General features: G+C 37.4%; 1 protein-coding gene across 3 annotated transcripts; it reads left to right on the forward strand.

The window, feature by feature from the left end:
- Nucleotides 1-94: 94 nt before the first annotated feature.
- On the forward strand, nt 95-12,572 carry LOC103697375 (palmitoyl-acyl carrier protein thioesterase, chloroplastic-like). Of its 3 annotated transcripts, none has more exons than XM_039129910.1 (6): nt 95-759; nt 2,064-2,197; nt 11,054-11,167; nt 11,235-11,398; nt 11,500-11,568; nt 12,117-12,572. In XM_039129910.1, the coding sequence occupies exons 1-6, from the start codon at nt 352-354 to the stop codon at nt 12,299-12,301; spliced, it is 1,074 nt and encodes a 357-aa protein (XP_038985838.1). In that variant the 5' UTR covers nt 95-351; the 3' UTR covers nt 12,302-12,572. The 3 variants fall into 3 exon arrangements, with proteins under 3 accessions (XP_038985838.1, XP_017696143.1, XP_017696141.1); XM_017840654.3 differs by having other exon boundaries at nt 11,256-11,406; XM_017840652.3 differs by having other exon boundaries at nt 96-759; nt 11,235-11,406.
- Nucleotides 12,573-18,940: the final 6,368 nt, after the last annotated feature.

Here is an 18,940-nt window from a genome sequence, read left to right on the forward strand (position 1 = left end):
ATCTCGCATATACCATCACATAACACCACTCAATCTACTATAATTGCGTGTGGTCGATCAATGGAGCCCTCCCCCACCATTCCTCCCCACCACCCATTCAAGTGGTTGAGCTGCACCCCTGCTTCTCTCCCTCTTCTCTATATCCTTCTTCCTGCAAGCCTAACCTTACTAATCCCTCTCTTTTCCTTCTCTTAGAAAGGACTTGAGAGTATCTTTCTTTCTTTTCTTCTGACGAAGTTGTTGCATCCACTCACTCGCTATTCATCTTCCTATAGGGTACAGGTCATACCCACCTCCACCAAGGACATTTTCTTCATGGGCTCTTCTCTAAACTGATGATAGAGGCCTGCGATGATGGCAATGACTGCAAGGAGCAGCACCAGCTTGTGCCTTCGCAGGACAGCGGCTGGGAGGATAGAGGGAGTTCCAAAGGTTGGTGTGGTTGTGGGTTGGGCGAGGAAGAGAGAAGTAAGGGGCTTATGTGTGAAAGGTGATGGTGATGGCAACCAGGTGAGTGTGGATACTGTTAATGGGAGGAAGGTTAATGGGGTGATTCATGGAAGTGATGCTTCTTTGCATATGGGGAGGTGTATGGGGTTGGGGAATGAGGATGGGGGTGGGATGGTCTCTGTTGATTCCTTTAAGCTTGGAAGGTTTGTGGAGGATAGGTTTGTTTACAGGCAGGCATTTGTGATCAGGTCTTATGAGATTGGGCCTGACAAGACTGCCACCATGGAGACACTTATGAATCTACTTCAGGTAGGCTTTTGCCCCCCACCACCCAATTCCGGATGTTTTAAGTACAGCATATAGTTCTGAGGAAGATTCTACTTGTGATAATTATTTTTTTCTTTTTAGTTAATGAATAGTTTGCAACATAAAACATACGCCTTAGACTCTAACATACATGCATGCATTTGTGATGTTCATGGATGATTGATTCAAGTGAAAAGATTATCTGAAAGAAGCAATATGCTTCTGTGAGCTGAAAAAAATGTTGGAATTAGATTTTCATCATTCAATTTTTTATTGATCTGAACTCAGAATTGTACTTTTATTTTGGATGATATCTGTTTCTTTTTCTGTAAAATCTATAATGGAGTGGGATTAAGGAAGTCTCCTTATAAGGAGGCTTCATAACTGCCATCAGCATTAATCAAGGCCCTTATATTTTATATATTGAACTTGTATTTTGTATATAGATATGTCCAAATTTGATTTTTAACGTTCGTTGAAGAGATCGTGTTGGCTAAATGATCTTTTGTAAAGATATCGGGGACATTTGCAATTTAGAATTCAAGTGTAATGAAAAATTTTCCATGCAGATCACCAACATTGAACATGAATACTTCTAGTCTTCTATATATGTTTACCCCAAGGTGAAAAAGAAAGGAAACTAAAACTAGAGAACGGTCCACGCAATAATGCCGGGCATTTTGTGCTGGTGAACCAAAGCCAACAAAAAAAAAAAAAGAAACCCGATATGCTGGCAAGTTGCGGACATATCAGACTGATCAGATTTGGAACGATCCAAATGAGCTTGATTCGATGATGTTAGTCTGGATCGTTCGAAGCAACCATGACTGATTTTAGAAGCCTCACTATAGCAGCTAACTGTAAATTTCTCATTCAGATATTTTTCGTTTTTAAATATTGATAATGTAGCAGTTTCTTCACTTGCCTAAATTATCCAATTTATTTACCATATAGAAAATTCTAAACATCAATCTTTCATGATTAATAACATATAGTCTCTATATCTTCCAAGTAATAAATCATTTATTATTTCTTTTTGGTTGTTTCATTAATATTTTTTAAGAATAATATAAGATATATTGAAATGCGCTGAAATGGTACACTACACAATGGTTCCAACATCCATGCGTAACAAATGCTCTGTCGAAGTGAAAAAATAAGCATTCCCATAAGCACCTAGCTTTTCTTATGCTGTGATATGAGTCTTTTGCTTGAATTTTAATCTCCCAAGGATACTGTCTTGGTTTTTATGCCTTTGGCAAGGGACTGACTAAACCTTCCATGCTGGTGATTACTACGAAGAGCAGGAGACAGCTCTGAACCATGTGATGAGCTCTGGCCTTGCTAGTGACGGCTTTGGTGCAACACATGAGATGAACCTAAGGAAACTCATATGGGTTGTCACTCGTATAAACATCCAAGTTGACAAGTACAGCCGCTGGTATGCTTGTCTTTTTCTTATTGCTTATATTTCATGCATGTCTCTTCTTCTGAAGTCTTTCCATCTTTTTCTCCCGGTCCTGTAATGCATTTAACTTCGTCCTTATAGAAAACTTTGCGATCAACATGAACGTAGAATAGTATGTTGGTCTTCTAATTTAATAACATGAAAAAACATTACTACTCACCAATCTCAGTACAAAGAAATCTACCACCTCACTGAAGCACCTGCAAGTAACCAAAACCAACCTGAAAACTGTTTTCTTTTTAACTTGCGACTTGCAAGACAAAGTGAACTTGTTTGAGCCAAAGGAGATCCTAAAAGTTGTAGAATATTGAACTTTGTAATTTTGAACGGAACAGAAGGGGAAAAAAAGGTTAGATTAGATAGAATATTGGAAACCACCATTAACCCTGGTAATGATCATCTGGGTTCAGCTGTATGAATTATCATTTGCCACCAATCATATCCCTACAATTCCTATGGATAGAACTCTAACCTTCTCTGGACTACATGTTTCGAATAATTGCCAAAGTACAATGCAATTTTCTTTGATATAGCTAGCCTATGATAATATGAAGCCTATGAATTTTCTTCTCTGGACTACATGTTTGGAACAATTGCCAAAGTACAATGCACGCCAAATCCAAGTCATAACACAATCATGCTATCAAAGGATATAGCTAGCCTATGATAATATGAAGCCAACAATCATCATCAGCCTACAAATCCATCACAAAATAAAATATAAAAAATAGTTCTTTATATGTATACCCTCCTAAATAAATAAAATTGCATGAATACCCTTATAAAATTACTATTTACGTGTATATCCTTCTTCTTCTTTTTGTTGCATATGTACCTATACCATCTAACATCGTTCAAAATAAAACGGCTTAACATTAAAATAACTGAATACCCTTTTGGGTAGATATGCACAAAAAAAAGTTATAAAGGTATATATGCAATTTCTTATACTTAGAAAGGTATACATTCAAAAAATTTATTAAAAAAAATCAAAACTCGGCTGAAACTTGCTAAGTCTTTTATAATTCAGTTGGATCGACAAGTCAAAAAAAAATTGAGCCACATTATCAATATTCTTTTTTCAAATCATAATTTGGTCAAGTTGGAATATTAGATGATCATTTTGGTAATGTTGTTCTCCAATTAATTTTGATATAATTATCATTATTAAATTTATGACATCTATATATTCTTCATTATTTTTAAAATATTAAAGCATATCAAATTTAAATTAATTATAAATGCTTAGATTAGTAAAATATTCTTTAGTGATCTGTAAATATTAAGTTGTTGTATGTTTTTGAGGCAAGAATTTTATAAAAGTAATATGATTTATTCTATAAAAGTTGATATTAACATGAGATCATGTGATATGATAATATTAATCATTTTTTGCCATTATTTTTTATTAAGAACAACTGAATTATCTTTACTGAATTTTGATCATTTTTTATGAGATTTTTTTAAGTATATACCCTCCTAAATATATGCAACTGCATAAATATCCTTGCAAAGTTGCTATTGTATGAATAACCTTATAAAGTTTTCTTTCTCTGCATCTACCTGCAAGGGTATTTCAATCATTTTAAATTGAAATCGCTTATTTTTTAACAACATTAGATGATATAAGTATAAATATAAAAAAGAAAGAAAAAGAAGGGTATACATGCAAAATAAGTATTTTATGAGGATATACATGTAAATAGAAATTTTACAAGGGTATTGATACAACTTTGTATATCTTGGAAGGTATACATACAAAAAACCTATAATAAAAGGGTCCAATTCCATCATCCATTAGGTAATGAAATAAATACAGGTTTAAAGCATCTAAATCTAAATATAAATTCCAAAATGCATAATCTTCAAAATTCAGAAAGTCACTAATTACAAATTCATAGTCAATTAAAGAGCTAAAATTCTGCCACAAAATTTCCAAGCTTGCTGGAACTATCTCCAAGTCAGGACCATCCTTTGTCCCTAGCGACCCTATTTATCTAAAAAGAGAAAAAAAATAAAGAGATTTGAGCTATACAGTTAGGTAGGTAAAATTTATATTACTTTACCGGATCAAATATAAGTTTTTCTCTGATAGTGTATCATTTTAAAAAATAATAGATATTATAGAAACAAAGCATTTTATAGTACAGTATGATAAAATAAGTCATCAAACTAATCATGCATGTATTAATCATCAATATTTCATAAACATAGTTACAAGTATATTGTACATATAAAATCATAAACTATTTTTTATCATTCAACTATATCATAGTTCAAAGCATTGCTCATAGATATTTGTGTAAAAGTCACTTCATACCTGTGACAAGGTCCATGTTCGTAATCAATAAAATATCATATTTTGTGTGCTAACTTTATACCCATTGGTAGGGCCTATGTTCATATGGAACCAGCTCTGAATGTCAATCTTTTCTAGTTTTAGGAATCATATATAGCTATTTGAAAGCTTTTAATATATATATATATATATTAAAACATACACATAACTAGATGAAAAATATACTAAATGGCATGATCAGATTCATATTTCATTAACAAGATATTTTCATTAAAATCATTCATAGAACTACTTTCATAACATAGCATAATTTTATAATACATATGCTGATCTTTTATTTCAGAAAAAATATGGCATCATCAATAACAAACCAGACATATGATAGTTTAAAAATTAATAAGGAGTGTAAGGCCTATTTACCTCTTATGCCTTAAACCTTCAAACTTCACTAGGTAAATCTGCTAAAACTTATTTAAAATAAAGAAAAATTAATTTCTATTCAATAACTTGAATAAAATTAAAATAAAAAGAAATAAGGGACAGTTGCCTGAATGATGGCGTTCGGCAGCTCCGAATAGGTTAGGTCTAAATGATTTGATCAATGAATCATGAAGCATGGATTTGATAAAGACTAAGATCATTCAATAGAGTTCATCAATAGTGAATTTTAGAGACGCTCAACAGAATGAGGGTGATCAGCCCAGCAGGCTACCCAAGCACCAGGGCGATTCAGGGTCACTTTGCAGAGGTCAACTTGGGTCTATAGAATAGGAAGATGGGACTCTACAGTAGGATCCATGGATCCTCTTAGCGAGAGAAAGAGAAAAAAGAGAGAGAATAGAGAAACAAGAAAGAGAGAAAGAGAGAGTCTTTGTCTCTCCAATAAGAGGAAGGAGAGGCCGAGATTGTTGGAAATCATACCAGGAGGCATGGTCGACTATTGAAGGTGATGGACAACTGGCTGTGGTGACCGACAAGCAAGAAATCAAAAGAAGAGAGCTGAAAAAACAAGAAAAGAGGGTTTTCTTTTTTTATCTTTCTTTTCTTTTCTTGGAAAAATGGGGAAGAAGGGGGTGGATCATGATTGTAATCATGATGGCAGCAAGCGATGGTGGTGGGTAGTGGAGAGCAATAGATGGTGGTGGCGGATTGTAGAGTGCAGTCGGTGGTGGCGACTGGCCGGCAAAAATCAGCCAAAAATAAGGTCGAATAGGAAGCCCCTTTGCTCAGTTATTCTTGAGTCCCAGCCCGCTCGCCGATGGCTAGGTCTCTGTCTCCTATCAGGGGCTGATGCAAGGGAGAGGCTGAGGCCTGCGATGATGAACACCAGCAGTAGAGAAGGCCTGGAAAAGAAAAATACAAGGATGGTAATCTGTGAAACAAGCAAGGGGTTGCGGTCAAAATCCGGCAACTTCATGAAAGGATTTGGTCGATGATGGTTCGAACGAGAAGGAGAATGGTCGGCAAAGAAGAATAAAGAGGGATTGGGAGCTCTCACCTCATCTCCGGTGAGGATTTTCCATAGCCAAAGTGAACTAGACGTTGTCTATCAAGAGAAAAAAGGAGAGAAAAGGGGAGGTGGTGGTCAGTGATCATTGATGGTACTAGATAGGGACCAGGGATACCTTTATATAAAATAGAGGCTAGGGCTTCCTAGCTTTTGGCGGCATCCAAGGAGGTGGAGAACTCCTCCTCCATATCAGAGAGGGGCTATGCGCCGATTCGAAAGGAGCAGATTTTGAGCCTCACTCTTGCTATAGGGCAAGGCCAAAGTGGTCGAGCTGACTTAAGTGTCAGTCTCTCCCTCTTAAAAAACTTCGTCCTCCAAATTTGCATACCTAGACTCTCAAAATTTTGCAATTTTCATCTAATAGTCCACCATACTTCCACTACACAATACTAATCTAAACCAACTCTTCTATAGTCATCCTATGCCTAACCCTACGAACCATAAATCTAAGCTTAATTTTTTCCCCATGATCAAATCTAGGCTCTAATGCCATAAAATGCCAATCCCTAAGTCCAAGACATAACACAACCATGCTACCGAGAGGTACAACCCACAATAATACAACACCAACAATCATCATCAGCCTACAAATCCATCATAAAATAAAATATAATAAAAGGATATAATTCCATCATTCATTAAATAATGAAATAAATACTGATTTAGAGTATCTAAATCCAAATATAAATACCAAACTCCATAATCATCAATATTTAGAAAATCACTAACTACAAATTTATAGTCAATTAAAGAACTAAAATTCTATTATAAAGTTGCCAAACTTGCTAGCGTGAACTTCAAGCCTAGACCATCCTTCGTTCTTAATGATTCTATTTATCTGAAAAGAGAAAAAAAAATAAAGAGATGTGAGCTAGCTACACAGCTTAGTAAATAAAACTTACACTACCTTAGTATAAGCTTTTTAACAATAATGTGCCAATCAAAAGATAATAGATATTAGAAAAATAAAGTATTTCAGAGTATGGTATGATAAAACAAGTTATATAGCCAATCATGCATGCATAATTCATCAATATTTTATAAACATGATTCCAAGTATATTGTACAAATAAAATCATAAATTGTTCTTTGCCATTTAGCCACATCATAGTTTAAAGCATTACTCATAGATATTTGTGCTAATATCACTTTATACTCATGACAGGGCCATGATCATAATCGACAAAGTATCATGTTTTGTATGCTAATTTTATACCAATTAGCAGAGCTTGTGTTTGTATAAAACTAATTTCCAATGTCGATCTTTCCTAATTCTAGGGTTCATACATAGCCATAAGAGAGTTTTAAAAATATTTATATTTTTTAAAAACATACATATAAGTAGATAAAAAAATACTAAACAACATGATCAAATTCATATTTCATAAATAAGCTATTTTCATTAAAACCATTCATAGAATCTCTTTTCATAACAAAGCATAATTTTCATATTACATTTGCCAATCCTTTATTTTAGAAAAAATATGATATCGCTAACAACAAATCATAATATATGATAGTTTGAAAACTAATAAAAATGGTAAGGTCTACTTGCCTCTTCTGCCTTAGACATTCAAACTTCACTAGGTGAATCTACTAAACCTATTTAAAACATTAAAAAATTTATTTTTTATTCAATAACTTAATAAAATAAAAATAACAAGAAATATAAAATGGTTGGTAGAATGATAGCATACGGAAACTCTGGATAAGTTAAGTATAAACGACTCTATCAATGAATTATGTAGCACGGACTCAATCAAGGCCAAGATAGCTCTACAGGGTTCATCAATACTGGATTTCAGAGATACTTAACAGGGCTGGGATAATCTGTTTGCCAAGCTGCCCAGGCGCCAGAGCGGTTTAAGGCCTCTTTTCGGGGTCAACTCAGGTCCATAAGACAAGAAGACGAGACTCTGTACTAGGATTCATGGATCTTCTTGGAGAGAAAAGAGGGGAAGAGAGAGAAAAAAGAGAGAGAAGAAAGAAACAAGAAAGAGAGAGAGAGTCTTTATCTCTCCTAGAAGAGGAAGGGGAGACTGGGATCATAGGGGATCGTACTAGGATGTATGGTTGATGGTCGAAGGTGGTGGATACCCGGCAACAATAACCAATTAGGAAGAAATCAAAAAAAGAGGACCGAACAACTGGGGAAGTAGGTTTTCCTTTTTTTCAGAAACATAGAAAAATAAGAGGGTGGACTGTCGTGGTGGTTCGGCGAGGTGGCAACAAGCAGTGCTAGTGGGCAATGGAGAGCAGATGGCGGGGGCGACTGACCAGTGGAAATCAGCCCAAAAATAGGGCAGAACGTAGAGCCCCTTTGCTTGGTCGTTCTCAGGTCCCAACCCACTCGCCGATGGCTGGGGCTCCGGTTAGGAGTCGATGCAGGGGAAAGGCTGAGGCCCGCGGCGATGAACGCCATCGGCAAAGAAGGTCGCGAAAGGAAAACCCAAGGCTAGTAATCCGTGAAACAAGGGAGGAGGTTAAGGTCAAAATTCGGTGACTTCACGTCGGAATTTGGCCGATAATGGTTTGAAAGAGAAGTGGAATGGTCAGTGAAGAAGAATGGAGAGGGATTGGGGGCTCTCACCTCATCTCAAGTGAGAAATTTCCATGGTCACAGTGAACTAGATGCTAGATCTCAAGAGGTAAAAGGGAAAAAAGGGGCAGCGGTGGTACTCGAAAAGGATTGGGAGGCTAGGGCTTCCTAGCCTCCATCAGCATCCAAGGAGGAGAACTTCATATTGAAGAGGAGCTCTACCCCAATTGGAAAGAAGGAGCAGGCCTTCGGGCCTCGCTCTCACTATAGGGCCGAGCCTCACAGGTTCTATGATATGTCAACTAAGCTCCTCCTCTTTCTATATTCTAATTATCTTATTCTCCACTTTGGCCTTTTAATTTCCAATATATAAAACTCACCATTCTCAACTTTATCATCCTTTTCCTGGACGCTAGTAATCCTTATAACTACCCTAAATTTTATCATGCACAACATTGCAGGCCTTATGATTTATAAATTTTTCCTCTATCACTGAAAGCATGAGTAGAGTATGTAACACCAGCAAAGCATCTCTCCACTTCATCTAGACAAACTCTTTTGATACCTCTTCTCTCTTCCATTCACCTATATATTTAGAGACAACAAAATTGGTCAGAATAACAAGAAGATCTGAATAAATGAAGCAGATAAACATTAAGTACAAGAAATAGTTGGATAAGTGAGGAAAAAAAATGTTTTCATACATCATCCTGGATCACATACGATGTCTTACGGAAAGTTTGTTTTACAATACAAAACCAATGACATGCAGGTGGATGTAGGACAAGGACCTCTTCCAGTTTCCACACATTGGTAATGTAGGTCTTGTTCACTGACGCTCCATGCTTTTAGTTCACTCATTTTGCTACATCTCCCTGTAAAACGAAATTATTTTCAACTTACAACGTCATAATCTAACTATTATTCTTTCCTTATAATCAAACACTAAACACTAGAAATCTCAATTATTGATTTTGAAAACATATGAGTTTATGAAACCAGTCACAGCATTGAACTTTCCATCTCCATGCGAAACATACCTTTTGATTATCAGAGCAATGCAACAATGCAATCCATTCACCAGAACCAACGTTTTAAGATATAAATTCAACAAAAATAATAACCAGAAGCTCAATCATTTTGCTTATGATGTACATTTCCTAAGATATGAAAATCCTCTATGGACAAACATTATCTGTTCCACTTTCAACTTTTCATGTTTTTATTTCTTATTTATTATTTTTCTTGGGTCGGGGGGGTTGATGCAAAGATATGGCATAAATCTTAGATCCACAAATGTCATCGATTTGTTTTTGCATGGTAATAATAGAATTATAATATTTCAATGATGTTATCAATTCCTCATTACATATTATACAACATTATGTGGATAAAACTTCAAGAAACAAAATGCATAGTGGCTTATTTGGAGGGAGTGTGTGACGACCTAAGATCTCAACCAAAAAGGCTAGCAAAGATATTATTTAGATTTCTTGGCTCCGTGTAAGTATTCAAAATTTTTCCAATGCATAATTAATATAAAACCAAAAATATATCCACACATATCCTCATATACTCTCTCCCTTTAAGTTCTAGCATCTTCGCAAGGCTAAGAGTTAAAATCTAATCAAATCTAATCACAAACATCATGATGAGCTCGTACAGAGCTTGTGCTATAGTATCCTATAGTCTACATGGGTCATGAGCCAAGTCTACTCTAATACCATTTCTAATGACCTAAGATCTCACCCAAAAAAGCCAGTTGAAAGGTATTATTTGGGTCATTTCTCATACTCCCCCCCCCCCCCCCCCCCCCTCACACACACACACAAAAAAAAAAGAGAGGAAGAAAAAGAACAGAAGGAGAAAGAAAGAAACACAAATGGTGCATGGACTACATAAGTTTTAGTTTCACAACTAACATAGTCTAGAGCGATAACCAGCAAATTAATTAGTTCCATCCATGGATTTCAATTAAGGATTCAGATAGAGAAATATAAGAAGAAGTTAATAGCTCGAACTGCTTGAGCATGAGAGACCCTTGACACAAAGTTTGCATTGGCAGAAATTATTAACAGGACCATCACAAAAGCAATATAGCTGCAATTTTTCGAACATGCTAGCCATGCATGTTGTGTCATTGCTGGTAAAATCTCATCATTCCAACAACTCTTGCCAAGTTACCTTAGAATTGATTGAACATATACTCAGGACTTGAGGCTACGAATGAACAAAGATTTTGAGCAGAGTTACTTTAAGATGAAAGACAGCAAAAATATATAATTTGAGGTAGTAGCAAATCCAAATTTTTGATGATAATGAATATTATGTGATTCCTAGAACGAAGGATGACAGTGTTTAGAGATGCAGACATGCTTCAGTAATAAAGGATTTGCCGAACACCTCGAAATTTAAATTCACTATTATCATGTAAATGGAGAATTCATATAATACTGATATAGGAAAAATGGCATGTGGCAGGGGAGACGTGGTTGAGATTGATACCTGGGTTGCAGCATCTGGGAAAAATGGGATGCGTAGAGACTGGATAATCCGGGATTACAACACCAACAGGATAATAGCAAGAGCTACAAGGTACTGAAACCTTACCTCATATCTTAAAGCTACTCTTAGCTCAACTGTTTCTTTTCCATTCATGCAGCAAATGGGTTATGATGAATAGGGAAACAAGAATGTTATCTAAGATACCTGAACAGGTGAGGGAAGAGGTGCAACCCTTCTATTTGGACAGAAAACTTATCCATGAAAGCAATGATGACAAAATCGACAAGCTCACCGATGAAACAGCAGAGAACATAAGATCAGGTTTAGCAGTAAGTGCTGTGATTTCTTTACATAATTAGTAGAATGAGAGTATCTTACAGGTAATTATTAACATCATTAAGCATTTCTTCTGTATAACTTAGCCAAGATGGAGCGATATGGATGTCAACCAGCATGTAAACAATGTCAAATATATTGGGTGGATCTTGGAGGTATGTTCTCATCTGAACTCGGTCAGTCGATATGTCTGCTTAATTACAAAATGCAAATGACTAAAATTTCCTCGGGAACAAGGGGCAATATTTTTCTACATTAATTACACTAATCCTCCCTCTCCTTAGGCACTCATACATAGAAGGTGGCATTTCCACCATATTTCTGAAAGGAGAATAAACATCAAACAAATTTCTTCCAGCCTTATTTTAGAGAAAAAGCAGTAAAAAGAATAGTCCATAAAAAGAATATTCAGCTACACTAGTATCCCTTGAGCCCTAGAGATGCTTCACTATTCCATACAATAAATATTCAGCTGAAGTGCAGATTGAAAACCAGCAGATCGTAGGTCGCCTCTTTCGTTGCCCAACATTTTAGTGGTGTCCCCTAGGATAGCTACGAGACTATCCCACCCCCTTCACATCATCTCTTTTTATTTCTTCTGATTTTTTTGGATGTGCTCATACTATAACGGTATCTATTCTATCAAAAAAAAAAAAAAACAGCAGATTGTACACTAAATGCAACCATCTACCACCTCTTGCAGAGTGTGCCCATGAATGTGTTAGAGGATTACCATCTCACAAGCATCACATTGCAGTACCGCCGGGAATGCCGGCAATCTCAGTTGGTGGAGTCCCTCACGAGCATGACAGCAAGCGACACGGAGGAAACAAGTTCATGCAAACCAGATTTGGGAAGCACGCATCTGCTTCGCTTGCAAGAGGATAAAGCTGAGGTAATAAGAGCAAGAGCAGAATGGCGGCGCAAGTAGCAAGCATGACAACGTTCTTCAACAGCAAATCTAAGTTTCTGTATGACAGCAACCTTTCATGATTCTCCTTTTTCTTGCCCCATGTTCGTTATTCTTTGCTCGTGAGAGCTTGAACTTGCACATTTTGGTAGTGCAATTCTCCGATATTGGTGTTATTCTGTTCCATCGGTGCATTGCACAGCACATCTGCTATTAATTTGAGCATCATATCATGAGCTTGGGAGTTAATCCTCCAAACTACATCAAGATCAACATAGAATACCTTCAAAACAGAAAAGAACAACTGGCAATAAATAATAAGCATATCATTGAAAAGTAAATCATATTCTTTAAATATGGGGATGGCTCAAAGCACTGTCCAAGGCACAGGCCATCTTCTTTACCGCTCGATTTACCTGTTTTCTAGTCTTTCCCACTCTTTATATCGGAATATCCTTTTTGTCACGCCCCGAACCTATCACCCAAGATTAACCACGTGACATGCTTACACGACGAACACAATTCTAATAATACCAAAAAAATCATAAATTTAGCCATAATAATTCATCTAATTAAATCCATCTTTATCAAATAGCAAAGTTTATTCAATTACAAAATTTGAAATTTTTTATTTGGTATCAGAAAATCAATTAGCTAACTAACGACTCCATTGCCTGAACTCCATGCCCAAACCAATCTAAAACTAGGCATCCTACGACTTTCGAAAAAATGCAACAAAAGATATAAGCTTTACACTCTAGTAACAATCCTCCATGCATGCACATTAGCATGAATATGAAAATATTCTTTAGCAAATATATATAACTAATCCAATCTGATAATTGAATAATGCCTTAACGAATCCAATGTATATATTTATAAAATACACATATAAGCCATACCAGCATATACATCAAGTTTTAACCATATAGCAACTTAGTTACTTACATATCACCATAATAAGAGTCTCGAGATGCAGGTCATGTATCACCATAGATCTGTTAAGTACGTCATATGTCACCCAATTAGAAATTCTAGTAATTTAGTGAGATTACTTTTCATTAACTAGCTATAACACAGGTCGGATCTTGAAATATAGATACATATATATTATAATGCATACATATATATACATATATAATATTATAGAACTCGGGATGTAAATAATTTGCAAATACATGCTTTAAGCTAAACATGTCCCCATCGAAAATAATTTCCACATGAATGCAAGATAAATCATGGGAATAATAGAGGCATTTAAATTAACAAGGTCCAGTAATTACTCCCAGCACGCCTACATATGACTTAAAACGAATATACTGAATAATAAGTTCTTCCTCAAAATTAACTAAAGGGAAGAACTTACTTTTGAGTTGTTAGCACTGCACCCTATTTTTGATATATCTTCATCCAAAAAAAAGGCAAAAGATACCAGCATAAGTCTAATTGCAATGAATATTTCAAGGGAATAGATAGCCAAAAGACAAATTCCATAGCAAGCTGGACCTCCAGAGATTGTTTCTTGGCCACAACCATGATGTGCAAAAGCAAGTAAGATCAACATTGGCTAAAGACTTGCCAAGATTATCTATGTGATATAGATTTCGCACCTCTCAAGAGGAGAAAGTATCTACTCCTTTTCGAGTCCAAAATCAATAATGAGCATTCAAATCAAAGATCTATAACATTGATCATAATCAATGTTAATAAAAGTGCCTAGAAATCAAGAATTGCATATTTTGATGGTCTTTAACTCATGTATTATGTGTTCAAATCAGAGTTCTATAACACTGATTGTAATCAATGTCATTCAAAGTACCTAGAAATCAAGAATTGTGTATTTTGATGGTCTTTAACTCGCGTATTGAGTGAACAGGAAAGTGAATGTTTAAAATGGCATGCACAAGATTATGTTTAAATATGATTTAAATATCAAAATCTAATGCTTTCAATATATTTCAACATGTGTAAATCACAATAGATAAGGTAAACTCTTAAGTTAGATGCTCTATTATCTATGTTAGCATAATAGCATTATGAAAAACATCTATTTTATATCCATATGATTTATAAATTATAGACCATCAAAATATGTGTTTTGTGACTTCTAAACATTTTTCATAGTATAAATCATGATAAATGGTATGGTTTCTCCAGTTGGATCCCTCATTATGATTTTGAAGTCAAAAAAAAGTAAATATTCTCTCCTCTCAAGAAGAGCATGTTTTGTTGATTTCTATACATACATATATACATACAAATATATAAAATAAAATATCCAACCTATATCAACTAACAATTAAATAATTTTTTGTGTATCTTTGTGTAAGGGAAATGCATTGGATGAGCTCACTTTTGTTAAACTTGTTCTCTTTTTTTTTTGGTACAACGGCTGCTTACACTGATCCTGCATGAGTACAGCCAACAAAGTCATAAAAAAAAGTTAGCAAAGAGAAAAAGGAACAAACACATGACCCTCCCAAAGGACCCCTCTCGAGTATTGAGCAGCAAAGAAGGCGACTAGCCATGTTCGCCTCCCGGTAGACATGAGCGGCCCGAAAGGAGCCACAATCTCTCAGCAGCCTACGTATGTCACAAAGTAGCGAAAAAAGCTCGTTTGTGGATGATTCCTCATTGGAGTGAAGAAATCGCGTTATAGCGCGATTTCGTCTATAAAGTGATACCTTAAAATGACACCTTGTGTCATTACAGCGCTTGTCCGTCCCCATTTCTGTACTGGTCTCAAATCTACTTGATCACCATGGTAGAGTCCCCTTCAAGGTAGATGCTATCCGCACCCAGAACATGCCTTGCATAAGTGATGCCCTTGTTGGGAACCAGCCCATGCCGCAGAAAATTCAAAAAAAAAATTCAGATGGCAGCGGAAGAGGCATGCGCGGGATCGACGTTCATCGCATGAACGTGTTTCAAGAACCGTTCGTAGATAGATAAGGATTAAAACCTTTTAAAAACTTTAGGAAGATCAGATCTTCACCTTGTGCGGGTAGATGATCACCGCAAACTGATGATCGTGGTTTTTGGATGAAGGTTCGCTTGAAGCCGTTCAAGTGCCCGGCCTCTACGGGTATCCACACGAAGCAGAGGACCAATCCAAGCTCTCTATCTCCCCGGGGTGCTAGCTCCCTTGCAGAGATTACTTTGATGGCTGATCACCTCCCTTTACTTCAACTCTTGAATGATAGAGGGAGGAGGAAGAAGATGAAGGGATCAAGGGAGAAGATCCAAAAGGCTAGATGCAGCCTTTCCTTTTCCTTGTGTTGAATCCCAAACGAAGGAGGAAGAAGAAGACTATCAAGGCCCTTTTCCTTCTTGCTTGCGGCTGATCCAAGAGGAGAGAAGGGTGGCCACGAATTGGAGAGGAGGAGGGCTTCTAATGATCCCTAGGTCAGCCGCCCACCTCCCTTTTTAAAGTCATGAAGGGCTCCTACAAGTTAGGAGCCCTTGACTTATTTCCAAGAGGGGGCGCCGGCCCTCTCTCTTCATGCCGCACCAATCAAGAGGAGAGGGGCTCATGCCCCTCTTACTTGGTTAACCTAATCCTCCTCCAAGGAGGATTAGGTGTCCTTCTCATGGTTTAGTCCTAATCTAATTAGGATTAACCAAATCATGAATCAATCGGGTTCAATCTATGCTAGTCCTAATCCAATTAGAACTTGAATGAACCATGACTCTATTGAACTCTTCAATCCTAACCCAATTAGGAGTCATGTTGATTCATTAGATTAATAATTAATTATGACTTAAGAAATCCTAATCCAATTAGGACTTGTTTAATTCTGGTCCTAATCCAATTAGGACTCTAATTTGAATTCGAAGTCCTAATCCGATTAGGACTCTAGGAATCCTATTCTAAGTAGGAATCCAATTTTAATTCAAATCTCCTAATCTAATTAGGATTGTAGGAATCCTACTCCAAGTAGGAATCCCAGTCCTACTCCAATTAGGATTTCCAATCCTAATCCAATTAGGACTCTAGGAATCCTACTCGAAGTAGGATTCATGTTTTAAGTCTAATTAATCAATTCCCATTCCTTCTTCAACTTATTATCAATCGAATTGATTACTCGTGATTCATAATCACTTTCCAACCATCGGATCGGTCAATACTTCTATTGTGTGTGACCCCATAGGTTCTACTCTGACTGGTAGTGAGATATATTGTGATCTCTATCACAATATCATTGAAAACTCCTTTCAATGGGTCGGAACGATTCCAACTCTACTCATTAGGGTTTATCGATCATCAAGATAATCCCTATGAGTCCCACCATCCACCAGTGACACCTAGCAGCATGTAGTGGCTACCCAGCAGAATAGAATGATGAACCTCTAGGTGCAGTTATTATGTGATACAGTCCTACTATCGTGGATCCCTACAGGACGGAGGTCATGGACAACTCGTCAAACCCCATCGTCTGTCATATGTGAAGATTTATTCGACTTAAGTTCGAGGATGGAAAACTCTTTCTCCACTGTGCATACTGCCCCGACCGAGGTCTTACGAACTCAGTCTTATAAATCACATAGGATCTCTCCTTATCTATCAAGGTCGATAGATTCCTTATAGGTGCATACCCTACTCCTACAGTGAACCTACTGCAGCCAATCTACACTGCATGGACCCATATGGCTAGAGACCATGTATTTGTGCAGTCAAACTACAATAACCTCACTGTGAGTAGCCGAAGCATCGCAGGTCAAAGGACCAGTCACACTACTGCAACATCAAGCAAGTCACTGACGAGTGGATAGACATCCAAGTGACTTCTTGTGTTGGTCACGCTCAGTACCCTTGTTCTCTAACAAGCACTTGCACAATTGCTCCAGTGTCCCTTCACTGTGGACTCAATACTCGTCCATCAAAGAAAGCAATATGTGCACTAATCTCAGCGGATCAATCATCGTCCTCGTGATGATCCATCGATCAGGAGCAATTCAGGAATTAATCACCAATGACACATGCCTCAAATTCTCAACTCTTGAGAATATGCGTCATCATCTTATTAATTCCTTAGACGATTCATGGACACATAAGAACATGAATGAAAAAGATGCCTTTTATTTATTTAATAATAAATAGTTAAGTACAAAATTATGTCCTAGAATAAAATAATGCGTCAGCCAAATTGGCTTCTAGGGCATACTTCTAACAGCCCTTTCATGCAACTCTCAGCTTTGCCTCAATGACAGTCACATCGAAGGTGCGTCGTCCTCCAGCTGTGACAAGTCTGGAGTCATGTCTCTGATCACAAAACCCACACCTCTCCTACCTCCACCATCGGACACTCTATTATCGAAATTCACCTTTAAATAGCCAGAGGATGGGGGTTCCCAAGAGACAAGGGCAAATTTGCATATTGTAAAAATAGAGTGGGAGCTCCAAATGTCCCTAACCATCCCAAACGAAGTCGCCGTAGTAGCCTTAGTGATCTCAGCAGCATGAAGGAGTGCTCTATCCACCACAGTCCTCGAATGCACCCTTCTATTTTCAAATATGCGGGCATTTCTGTCAAGTCAAATCTGATAGAACAAATAGGCACAAGTGATACCCCACTCTGTAGTGCTGGGTCTCCACAAGAAAATCCTCTGCCAATGCCATAGAATGCGAGAAGCTTGAAGAGATCAGAGCCCTCCTCTGCCAATACCATAGAATGTGACGCCCAAGGTGAAAGTCAGTCACTGCAGCATAAGTCCCGTGCTTGGCCCTCATCAGAGTGCAACAAAGGCTGTTAGGTTCCAGGATATACCTAGCCATATGTCTAGCTACAAGAATCTCACGCCTTGTCATCATAGAGTGAACACCCAACTTGCCATTACTAACCAGCTAACATACCACATCCCATGCCATCAGGTGAATGCCACCTCTGCCCTCTCGCCTGCCCCAAATGAAGCTTCTGAACATCTACTCTAGGATCCTCAGGAGCTCCAATGGCATGATGGTGTTGGACAAAAATATACTAATATCGAGCTGAGTACCGACTACATTAGAGTAACTCTACCCATCATAAATAGAGCACTCGACTGCTAGCCCTCAAGCATGTGCTTGATGCTCTGCTCGATAGTGGAACAACCCCTGCTACAGAGGCAGCGACCAGTAATAGAAAACCTACTCACCCACTCTCAAGATCTCCTTGATGGAGGCTTTTAGACGTGGCTTGATCCTTGGGCTGAAACAGATGACTGACTTGGCTAGGTTGACTCGTTGCCCAAAGACTACACAGTACTCCTCTAAGATCCTCCAAATTACCTATTATTGATTGCCTCGGCGCTCGAGCCAAAAGCATGCAGTCATCGGCAAATAGAAGATACGAGATCGGAATAAAAGCCGATAGAGGCTGGCAGGCCTTGATAACCTTGTTGGGAATTGTATCCTAAACGTCAATCGTCAGCATGTTGATTAAATTTTGTAAATAATATGCTGTTACTAGGACGAGAGCATTATCGAGATTAGGTCGTTGTGTGACATATACGTTGGTTGTCCTCTTAACCAAGGAGTGTGGAGACACTGGTATGTCACACAGGTGAAGTGTAGGAGTATATTTCACTGAACGTGACCAATTCCGGAACGCTCGACTGTTAAGAGATGTTCCGAGTGG

The sequence above is a fragment of the Phoenix dactylifera genome, chromosome 9 (genome assembly GCF_009389715.1).
Source record: "Phoenix dactylifera cultivar Barhee BC4 chromosome 9, palm_55x_up_171113_PBpolish2nd_filt_p, whole genome shotgun sequence".
NCBI classification, from domain to species: Eukaryota; Viridiplantae; Streptophyta; class Magnoliopsida; order Arecales; family Arecaceae; genus Phoenix; species Phoenix dactylifera.

Bases quoted from the DNA above. Each gene is read 5' to 3' on its own strand.
- LOC103697375 (XM_017840652.3), top strand. From the start codon at position 352: ATGATGGCAATGACTGCAAGGAGCAGCACCAGCTTGTGCCTTCGCAGG. The intron at 11,407-11,499 runs GTAAGTGCTGTG...TGTATAACTTAG, and splicing joins ACATAAGATCAGGTTTAGCA to CCAAGATGGAGCGATATGGA. The intron at 11,569-12,116 runs GTATGTTCTCAT...CACCTCTTGCAG, and splicing joins ATATTGGGTGGATCTTGGAG to AGTGTGCCCATGAATGTGTT.